General features: G+C 37.4%; 1 protein-coding gene across 18 annotated transcripts in view; it reads left to right on the forward strand.

Moving 5' to 3' along the window:
* Window positions 1-12,103, forward strand: part of LOC139471385 (basement membrane-specific heparan sulfate proteoglycan core protein-like) — a 231,766-nt gene that overhangs the window by 97,893 nt on the left and 121,770 nt on the right. For 16 of the 18 annotated variants that reach the window (XM_071253730.1, XM_071253731.1, XM_071253735.1 and 13 more), the window contains exons 7-9: window positions 5,120-5,245; window positions 9,022-9,129; window positions 10,789-10,905. In XM_071253730.1, the coding sequence (XP_071109831.1) occupies window positions 5,120-5,245; window positions 9,022-9,129; window positions 10,789-10,905 (351 nt within the window). The remainder of the gene's footprint in view (window positions 1-5,119; window positions 5,246-9,021; window positions 9,130-10,788; window positions 10,906-12,103) is intronic. The other 2 variants (XM_071253734.1, XM_071253740.1) reach the window with 2 other exon arrangements.

Here is a 12,103-nt window from a genome sequence, read left to right on the forward strand (position 1 = left end):
GAAGAGAATGGTTGGTATTTCTTTGGCTGATCATGTTCAAGGAGCACCTGTCAGAAATATCACCTGCCTATTGAAGTATTGACCAAAGTCGTCATAATCCTCTTATAGGAACATCAAAACCAGAAAGCGTAAAAATCAGTTAGATAGAGGAAGAGCTTTGGAAACATGTGGACAATCTTGAAAGTAAATACTCCCCTTGAAAACTGTCATTCGCACGGAAACTTATTCAATTAGAGATTTGGGAAGCTATTGAGCGATGTGTACGCATGACTAGATGCATTGTGCAACTAAACTCAGCACGCAGAGGGACGGCCATTGAGTTGTGATGAGGTACCCTTGTGAACCAGTGTCCCAGCCAACATTCTGATGACCTCTATTGCAGGGCGACCTGGACAGACACCTTGTAAGGTCATGCCTGTGTGAAAGGAGGTCATGATCCTTCATTTGCATCTTGATCAGGAATTATCTCCATGTAAAACTCCTCGAAAATCAGCCTTTGAAAACACAGATGGAGGATAGGCGTGCATTGTTTTACGGAGGGCCTGAGGTCGCCGTCAGATGTCCTTCCGCAGTCCAGATCTACATGTCATATGTGAAACAAAGAGTTTTATGATTAGGGTTATCAGTTACTGTTAGACTGATATGCATCACAATATTGGAGTGAGTGAGTGAGTGAGTGAGTGAGTGAGTGAGTATGGTTTTACGCTGCTTTTAGCAATATTCCACCAATATGATGGCAGGGGACACCAGAAATGGGCTTCACACATTGTACCCATGCCAGGAATCGAACCTGGGTCTTCGGAGTGACGAGCGAACGCTTTAACCACTAGGCTACCCGACCGCCCCACAATATTGGAGAAAGCAGACACATGTTTTTGAATTTTACAACTTGAATCCAACCTGCAAGGACTGCCAATTAGGCTGCGGGTGGTCACCCTTTCATTAGATAGTCATGAGAAGTATCATTTTCATTTTGTTGAGGATGTCAGATATAAGTGCAAGACCTTATTTTAATGTACATATGACTGGTGCATGGATGGATGGATGGGTTGTTTTGATGGGTGGATGGATGGATGGATGGGTTGTTTGGATGGATGGATGATGGATGGGTTGTTTGGATGAATGGATGATGGATGGGTTGTTTGGATGGATGATGGATGGATGAATGGATGATGGATGGGTTGTTTGGATGGGTGGGTGGATGGATGGGTGGGTTGTTTGGATGGATTGGTGGGTAAATTGGATGGATGGATGGATGGGTTGTTTAGATGGATGGATGGATGGATGGGTGGGTTGTTTGGATGGCTATCATGCTATGAAAAATATAATTGTCTGTCTGTTGTGATGGTGAGGACTTCCATAATGATGACAAGTGGCAGAGGTGATTCAATATTTGCTGGTCTGTTTTTGAAAGAAAAGTCATATATACTGATAAACTATTAACTTCCTTTGGCATTATAAAGTCTTTTCTTATCTTATCTCTTTAAAGATGCAGCTTCAGTTAATTGATTTCATGATTTCATTTTCCTGTACCCAAATGTGGCCTGTCAAAAGTAGGTTGATATTTTTTAGGCTTAAACAATTTTTCAATATATATTTTAATTTCATGCAAAATTGATTCAGTGTGAAACATGATCTAAGCAATGGTGGAATCACAACCTCACAGATAGTTGTTTACATCTATGGAAACTGACGGTATTATGGAACAGGATATTGGGGAAGGCCTGCCATATTTGGTCACCATTGCATCTACCGAGGTATCTAAAATACTGTTTATGCACTGAGCCATCTGTGAATGGTTGGGTCTTTGTTATTCACTACATTTAAATGTCAACTTCCATATTACGCAATGACATGGTATTACATTTCATATCACTTATCCACCCACGCCATGGTTATGTTAGCATAGTTTTTCCGTCTCCAAGATGATACGATCAATTTATGTGGTATATACAACCCAAAAGAAGGATGGCCCCATTCTTTCATATTACGAAAGTTAATCTGTCATGGCATGATAGATTACCTATACTAATATGAAAGGAAGGGGTAAACTACGGTTATTATGGACTCAAAGGGACAACTGATTTTAGTTTGTTATAACCATAGTTCATTATAAGCATATATACAGCAAACAGATGGCACCAAAACACAGTTTGCAATATCCATCAGTTTGTTATAACCATGTTCGTTATAAACATGGTCTACTATATTTTCATAATTTTAGTTTTTCAAACCAAAAATATACAAGGTGCAACTGTAAAAACTAAAAGTTTCTTTATTATCCTTGAAATGCTATTTCATGTGATAAACGTTCTGTATATACTGATAGAAACACATAAAGGAACACACTAGAATCATTTATTGCCATTATGTTACACATATGTTACACATAGAACCTGAAGATGACCAACAGTTTTGGTTACACGAGATGCTATTACTGCAGAATTTGTGCTGGACATTAGAGTAAACTGTATCCTGCAAAGTTCTCTTGTGTTCCCTTATTTCCTGCTGTCAGTATAAATGAGACCTGCTGTCAGTGTGCTGACTCTACACTTATTTTGAAAGAACATGTTTTAGCCACAAAAATAGAATGAATATATATGCAAGTTTTCTGCATAGGTTTCAATTTGTAAATAGATGAAAGAAAATCATTATCATAACATCTCACGTATCCTTGTGGTTCTTTATGGTCGAGTAATTCTATTAATAATAGACGAAGACTTGATTATCTAGTATACAGAGCACATTATATGTCTGTGTGAAGGTTTAGGTGTTTTACAGTAAGGATGTGCTGAGAGTTGGAGAGAAACATGCTATTATACCTCAAACATTTTTTGTGTCATCAGATTTAGGTGTTTTACAGTAAGGATTTACTGAGAGTTGGAGAGAAACATGCTATTATACCTCAAACATTTTTTGTGTCATCAGATTTAGGTGTTTTACAGCAAGGATGTACTGAGAGTTATAGAGAAACATGCTATTATACCTCAAACATTATTTGTGTCATCAGATTTAGGTGTTTTACAGCAAAGATGTACTGAGAGTTATAGAGAAACATGCTATTATACCTCAAACATTATTTGTGTCATCAGATTTAGGTGTTTTACAGCAAAGATGTACTGAGAGTTATAGAGAAACATGCTATTATACCTCAAACATTATTTGTGTCATCAGATTTAGGTGTTTTACAGCAAAGATGTACTGAGAGTTTTAGAGAAACATGCTATTATAACTCACAGGGAGTTTCGTAGACAGTTTAACCCCTGTCATACATTGGCCTAGTCACTTTTCTAACATGCAATCTCTTGATTTGAATAAACACCATACAGTCACAGCACTGGAGGGACTAAATATGGAATTAATGATGCTAGACACGTCCCCTATATGTCCCGATCCACCTCTACAGCAGTTATTAGAGTGTGTAGGTGTGTGGTTTATCATGAGAACCTTGCAAGTAGAGAGTTGGACTTCGGAACAGTGATCTTTGCCATTTTGAAAGATGTTTTTTAAGAACTTCATTGCCCTCTGTAATAGTGAAACTCAGCAGAATGATAGGGGATATTTGTGGAGTGTTTTGAAAGAGCATTTATTCATCACAATACCGGCAAGATTGTGAAAGTTTTTTCACAAGACAAAATGGCGCTGTCTTGAGTGTTGAACGGCAGGTGCGCTGTCTGTTTGTGTGTTGAGTTTTCAAATTTGGCTTTGAAATCGTCTCTGATGTTGTGACAGAAGCCAGTACAATTATATGGAAAACATTGGAGAAGGTTACATTAACATTAAGGAATCCTTGTGATTCACCTTTCATCGTTGTGATCTTATTGCGAGGACGTGGATGTTTGTTAACCCCTCTGGCTGATATTGATGGAACCTCTTGATTGAAGAGAGACAGGTTTGCAAAGACAGCAAGTTGGAGGTGTTTCCTGAATTTGGTTCCTCAAGAATTGGAAAAACTTGTGAAATCTGTACTCGGATTAAGATTGAAGTAATTTGGCCTCCTTCAAAAACAGTGGTTGCCACGGCAACATTAGTTCTTTTGGCTATGGATTTAAAGTAAATGACTTGATTGGGGATGATTTTCACATGTGATTATAGGGCAGAGCGGGGTCTGTCACATTGTGTGGACAGTGGGACACGGGGCTGTGTTGTGTGGCAGACAGGACACATACCCATTACCTCCTCTTGGTGTTGCACTCTCAGTATCCGCCCAGGGACATGGAGCAGTATGTAAATGTAGAAATGTCATAAATTCAATTTACAAAAGTGGAATCTCATTGTGGGGGATAATTTGCGTGGTTGATGAGTTAGTTGAAGTTAAGAGCTGCGCTGATGGAGGCCTGACACTGACACCAGGGTAGGATTCGGAGGATTGCGATTGGACGTTCTGGTGTTTTTTGCTGATTTGTGTTGATAAGACGAGAACTGTGAATATTGACTTGTGTTTTCACAAAGGACAACAACTAGTTTATCAAATAACATTGTTAATAGAAGACAAGCTTCACTCTGACGAGGACTTATTCTTCATGTTGGACAGTGTTTTGCTGAATTAACACTTTGTTAACTTTTGTAGCATTTACAGAGATTATTTAAAGTTTTGTGGTAGCATTTCGTTCCAAGAGAATTTGTTTTGTGCCGTCTTTGCAAGCCCGCGACCTCAGGCAGAATCACGGATTGAGTGGAGAACAATTAGTTCGTCAAACCCAAACGATTTAACAAGATATGGCACCAGATGTGTCAGTTAGAAATCAATATGTTTAATCTGTGCCAATTCCACACCCTTCTTGGATGAAAGCGTGAATGAAAATTTGTCAACTATTGGATTCTAGAACCATTTGTCTTCATAAACTGCTCCAACAGTGCCAGAGGATACGGAAGCAATACACAAGGGATCATCGGGGTGATTAAACAATGCTAGGGAATACGGAAGAGATACTCAGCAGATATTCCCAGTGAACACTCTCCGGCTCAGTTGGGCTAAGACTGTCTTAAGAACAAGCTGATCAGCCTGAGCGATTGAGTGGGTGGTTGAGATTGGGAGTTGTGTACAGGGTGTTGGGTACAGCAGACATGGAAGTGTTGGTGGTGTGTCTTGTCCTCACCTTCTCCTCTCTCTCCTCAGCTCAAGGATGTGCCGATGACCAGTTTAAGTGCAAATCTGGAGAATGTGTACTCGTCTTCCAAGTTTGCGACAATCAGATTGACTGTCCGGACGGGAGTGACGAGGACAGCTGTGGCATTTCAGGAGGTATGTTTTGTAAAGTCATATTCACATTTCAGGAGTGTTTTTGTGTGTCAATATTGATAACTATATTTCATTCGCACACGTTGACTTCTAACCAGACTAACTTATGCGCTTGTGCTCTTAATTCCGCGCCCACACACAGGGTTACTCTAAAAGTAGGATCTTGTGTAATGAATAAATGTATTGTTTTGACATATTAAGAACTATGCAATATCACCTAACTGACAAGGTCGCTCTTGAAATATATATATCATAGACAATGTAACAATTATAATGTTACTTAAATATTTGGACTAACTGGTCGAAATCTGCAGCGTTTAGTCACGATATGTCTAGTTTTATATTCATTCACGCTTTTTGCAATATATTCTCAGGATACATATGTCTATGCAGCTAGATAACGAGACAGCTGCTAGTAATATTTATTTTGTCACGCAAGACCGCTCCCAGCATGTCAGGTTATTACTCCATGATTTTCCTTCTCTCAGCAAACCTGACATCCCCGCTGTATTAAATACCCCTCTCTGTGTGAGTCTCACGACAAAGTCAAACAATCTAATCTTAAAGCTAACAGGTCTATTATCACAAGAAGTGAAAAGTATACCACTTTTAATATAAAAGGATTCTGTTTCCAACTTTAACTAGTTATATGCATAAACACTGGATATCCTGAAATGTAGCCAATGTTTTCTTCCTAAGTATATAGATTAATATTTTAAAAGTCCTTTCCTGTTAAACATATGTTTTTGCAAAAAAAATTGTTCTCATGCTGCAATGCAGAACATAAAATTGTGATGAGAAATATCAAGACATTCATATGGCCTGCTTTTGTTCACAGTGTTCTTTTGATTCAACTTTACACCATCAGTTTTTAACTAATAACTAAACGAATTGAGCAAAATGAGGAATTTGTAGCTATGTTTCTTAACCATTCACTGTGGCTGAGGAAATGTTTGAAAAGTTTAATCATGTTGAAGAATGTCGGTATTTCATTTGTGTGGGAGATAGTTTGGCTGAGTCAGGAGCGGTTGGCTATTCCTGTAAGATGAGATGGGAGAAAGTCGGTTCTGGATGATTCAGTACAAATAATATTTGTCTTGCTTTTCTAAATAGCCAGTCATAAATTATTATTCTCCATGTACTTCTTTTCAATTCAGTTCAAATATTGACCTTACGATATTAGACACTCAGCTTAGATCATTCACCATGTATAATGTCCTTGAGATTTGTCCTTGAGATGGAAAGACTGTCGTATAAAAAAACTTGTAAAGAGGTTATGAGGGTGAGTAATTTTGAAATACCTACTTACACTGGTTGACTGGCATACATTTCTTCAGTATGTGAGTCAGTGGAGAGTTGTGTGTAGTCACATCCAACAGTGTACTTGTAAACAAAATCCTACTTAATAGTTCCTTAATAATTAACATTAACTAGCATATGAGTCAGTGGAAACACAAACCCACAAAGTAAAACTCCGATCACACTTTGGATACTTTTGCATTACCATATTCGACGTAATAAGTGCCCCGCTCTAATAAGCGCCCACGGCGATATTTGCTAATATATTGGCTAGTGAACAATCCCAATTAGCGTCCTTCCAATTGATCAATGTACACAAGACTTATTTATTCGTGTATGATACACACTTTTGTCTTATATGCACCCTTAATTATGGGCAATCAAATTCTGGAAAAATATATCTGTCATATATAAACATTTCAGGCTGTCACCATAAACCACAAAATTTATCTTTCAATTCTTTTTTCTTCACCAAAATAATATTCTAATAAGAGGCCTGTATTTCTAATTTTGAGAGCGCCCTGGGCACTTATTACGTCCAATACGGTCTATCATGTGGATACCTGGTTGTTTGCTTGGGGAATTGGTGATTTTTTATCTCAAATTTCGAATTTGTACTGACAAAGTTTCTCATCACCCGTTCGTTTACCGGACTTCGCTGAAGGGGTACGGTGTAATTTTTTTCTGCGCATAATATTCAAATTTCTTTTTTTCCAAAATATTGAATCCGCTAGAGGGGGGTGGGCATTATACATGGGTGCGCACTATACTCAAGAAAATACGGTATTATATCCCTTATTGATAGGCTCCATGATAAAATCAATCATTATACAAAGCCAATGCTTAAGTCCGCATTATGGTCTATTTCATTATCATTTACTGACTCTAATCAATAAATATTCACTATCTGATCACTATTCAGTTTGCAAATTTCTTTGAATAATTTTGCATTGTTATAAATAAACCACGATCCATGTTGATGAACTTTCTTTTTATTAATTGATAGACAAAATAAATACACGATGTGACTGAATTGGTAAAGGTAAATAAGCATCATTTTGGTCAATATGCCCCAGACAATTTTGTTTGGGAAAGTATGTATTGTATAAATGTAAATATTGATTGAGTGATAAGAGCGTACGCTTTGTGGTTAATCATATGGTCTGGTTTTACCCGTTCCCCACTTCGCAAATATTACCGGTACGATATATGAAACACTCATTAAAAAAGCACTTAGCAGTGTTATACACCCCTATAAAAACGATAAACATCCATATGATGACAAGATTGCAAACCATAACATCATGTAGACAAATGTGAAATGTAGGTGACAAGGATCAGATAAACACAACCACAATATCGGCAGAAACAGGAGGCACCAACTGTCTGTGAACACTGCTTCGGCAGCCTCGTAGTCTATTGCACCAACTGTCTGTGAACAATGCTGGGGCAGCCTCGTAGTCTATTGCACCAACTGTCTGTGAACAATGCTGGGGCAGTCTCGTAGTCTATTGCACCAACTGTCTCTGAACAATGCCTTGCACCACAAGGAACTACTGTGCTGCTCTATCTTAGAACAATAAAAACATATAATTATAACTCTCAACCCAAAACTAACTCAACTTTTCAAAGATAATTTCCTAAATTCTGAACAAAATCCTTCTCTATTGCAGGTGAATACCAATACATTTTACTTTCAACTTTTAAGTATATGCTTTTTCCACTAAAGCATCCGAGCCAAACAATATTAAAATAGACTTGGACTCATACCACAAGCTAGAAGACCTTGAATAACACATGGCCTTACATCGTATTCCCTGTCTGAATACCAGTAGTATATATCGTATCTTGCCAAGTAGCTGACTGGTGGTGCATATTGTATTTAACAACCATTTGTTCTCTTTTCTTCCATTGTATTGTGTTTCTACTTTTTATGTTTTCAATCAAATCGGACACAACATCTTTGATTTTAGACAATGTGGGCACAGCTAGGCTTCAATTTGTAATGTATGCAGCTTTGAGATTTGCCAACTACTGTATTTGACATAACAGGTGCCCAGCGCAATCTCAAAATTAGAAATAAGGGGCTCTTATTAGAATGTAATTTAAGTGAAAAAATAAAACAGTTGAAAGATCGTTAATTTCGTGGTTTATTCTGACAGCCTAAAATGACACAAAAGAAACATCTGTGTTATACACAACAGATATATTTTCCAGAATTTAATTGCCCATATTAAGGGTGCATATAACACACACGTATGTATCATACGCGAATAAATAAGTCTTGTGTACATTGATCAATCGGAAGGGGTGCTAATTGGGATTGTTCACTAGCCAATATATTAGCAAATATCACCGTGGGTGCTTATTAGTGCGGGGCGCTTATTACGCTAAATACGGTAATAAAGTTGTTGCAGCTTGTAAGCTTGTTTGAGTGATGCTTGTTGCTGATCATGCTTTGGTTCTGCTTGTTGTGATAGGCTGTTCCCCTGAGGAGTTCCGCTGTATAGACGGATCATGTATAAGTATTCTACAAAGGTGTGACAGTCGTGGCGACTGTCCTGATGGAGACGATGAATTTGGCTGTCGTAAGTATTGGATATATACTGTTAATGCCCTTGCTACTGTCCTTACGACACGTCCCACATTCCTGTCAAATTTTGTCATTTTTCTGAAGATTGAAGTGATATTATATAATGCAATCAATTATTTTGCCTTAAGTGTAAGTCCTGATAATTGTATATTCCCCATCTTTTCTCTTAGAAAAATATGTTTGGATTCTTTCAACTGATCTAAAAGTTCCAATCCTTCAATTAAATGACAAAACTATGAGTCTCCCTCATTTAATTCTTTATTTTCTAACTGTAATTAAAATCAATTTGAGTAACAATTTTGCTTGAAATTTCATTTGCTTTTAGTTGATAACTTTCTTGCTACTGCGCAAATCTTTCACTGATTGGATGATGAAATGTTGAACTATATAACAACTAATATGTTTTACCGTAAATAACGTTTTGATGTGAAATGGTTTACATGTTCAGTTTAAGTGATACCTTGTGAACATTTAACATGGATTATTTATTGGAATATAATGTTGTGTACTTTATATTCATTTTGGTTTTCCATTTTTCCATTGATTCATTCATCCTTTGAGCACAGATAAAATATTAACTTAACAAAACCATGTCGAAAGTGTTGTATTTTCTTCATTAAAAAACCCTTACAAAATGGTTCTTTTATGTGCAAAAATATTTTTTAACAGATTCAGAATAATGGAAAAATGTACACCAATAGTTTGAACTTGTACAGCCCTCATTCCATTATGTTGAAATAGTTGTCTAGAACTTTGTATTGTTGTAGTGTCATATTCTTGTACATGAATCTCTAAGTGGTTGTTGTCTTTGGTGGAGGGGTTGAATGTCAAGAGGTATGCATGTTTCTTTGTGGTACTGTGGTACTGTGGTACTATGGTTCTTTGGTACTCTGGTGTCTCTGACTTGGGATGGACTCCTTGCTTCAGGTGGTGATAGGGCTCTACCATTACCCTCCAGTCTTTATGCCATCTGCATGGGTTATTTCCACATGGGATGTCGTCGTGGAGTTGTTGAATCCTCTGCTCTGTGGTATTAGGGATATTCTCCTTCATCAGTTGCATGGGTGTGGACAGCTAAGCGGACTTAGGCAGTGTCTGTGATGCTATGGACTTGATTCCAGTGGAACAGGGTTTTAGTTATACTTTTCTCAGCCTGTTGAAGGATGCATATTGATATTTTTGGTATGTCAACAAAATAATGATATAATTGTTTGATAGTAAATTAAATTGTGTTTAGTCATGTCTGAAAGTCACAATAATCATTTTATTGCTTGTCTTCTGGGCTATATTTATTTTACCTGCAATGTTTCAATATGCATCAAGCTTTCTTAGAAAGGTTGTAGTGTCATGACTTTGGTGATTGAAGATATGAGTTGGTTAGTTTTCTGGAAAAGGATTCTTACTAATGACATTGAAGCATGGCTAGGAGTAGGAAACATTCTATAAAGATTAATACTATTTTAGTTAACAGTCATGGAAGTTTTTCAAAGGACTCCTCTCATTTAATCTGGAAAGCATGCCAATGTGATCATTTTTATTAATCATGTAACACGGGCATTTGCACCTGCCCAAACCAGCCAAAGCTGTTCGCTTTGGTGTAGACTACTGTTCACTTAACCCAGTGATAACACTGTCTGCTTGTCCCTTACCAAAGCCTCCGTCCCTTGCCCACGGGGGCAGTTTAGATGCGAAGGGGGGAGGTGTATAGATGATCGTCTTCGTTGTGATGGCAGAGCGGATTGTCCTGACAGAACAGACGAAATCGACTGTCGTAAGTTCACCAGCGATGTGGCGGCAGTACAGTCTGCAAAATATTCTCTCAAGTTTTTCCGCATTTGCTTAAAAAAGGCCGTAGAAATAGACAATTATTGAAAATCTATCACTTACACAAATATTATTTTTTTTGTAATGGGTAATTCGGTAATTGAAAATTTTGTCAGAAATTAAGTCTTTGATAGGCATTTAGAAGTTGGGAGAACATGAATACAAATGCCTGCGTGTAAACAAAAACAAATTATTTTCATGAAAGGACAAACTTTATATCTGTCATTTCTACGGCCAGACTTGTATTCCCCTTGCCAAAGAAAAGAAACAGCTTTGCATTCTTGGATTTCCCTTTGGATTTCCCTTTGGATGCTCTTGGGTGCTTGCTTTTTACTCTCCCACTTATTTATGGATTCTTTTCCAAGATAATTGTTTTATGGTGAAGTTTGCTTGCAAGACCTTTTCCTTTAACATTTGTCCAAGGCTTAAAAACATTGCTTTCAGCAGAACAGATTTGTAAGTACTTTTTTATGTTGTGCTGAAAAAGCTTAAAATGCATCATAAACCCTCTTTTCTTCAAATCCGTTATATGTTTTGCTTGCAATAAAAAAATTGAATTCTAGTTTTCTTTATTTCATTGCTTTAGATATAACTCATTATTTGTGTTATTATCATATCTATATTTCATATAAGATTTGAATATTTAATCCTTAAAGGCTTGTTGATTTTATTGCATCAAGGAAGCACCCAAGAATATTTCCATTAAAACTTTTTAACAATTTAACATAACAATTTGTGTCAAGAGATGAGGTCCTATCCTATATGCTCAGTATATGTGTACAAATATCTACAGAAAAGAGTGGGAAGTATTATGATATTGTCTTGAGAAGTGGTCAAGTGTTGACCATGGTTTTGTTTGTGGTTTTAGTCCAATGGCCTGTAGCCAGAGACTAGTGTGCTGTCCGTGGTTTCCACCACTCAGTCTTGTTGAAGTAAGACTAGTAGTCTTCTGTTGAGCTGGTCAGTCAAGACCTTGTGTTGCAGTCCTGTTGGACGGTTGTTGTACTGAAGTTCTTGGTACTTGCCAAGAGCCAGTTTTGTGATCCATTGTGTTGAAACCAACGGTTCCTGTCCCTCTCCAACAGTGTGTTGTTCTGGAGATTGTGTTCCCTGATCCTCAGTGCAAGGATATCCTCATTTCAGCA

Source organism: Haliotis cracherodii, unplaced genomic scaffold (assembly GCF_022045235.1).
Source record: "Haliotis cracherodii isolate W230 unplaced genomic scaffold, xgHalCrac1.p SCAF_22, whole genome shotgun sequence".
In the NCBI taxonomy this organism is placed as follows: Eukaryota; Metazoa; Mollusca; class Gastropoda; order Lepetellida; family Haliotidae; genus Haliotis; species Haliotis cracherodii.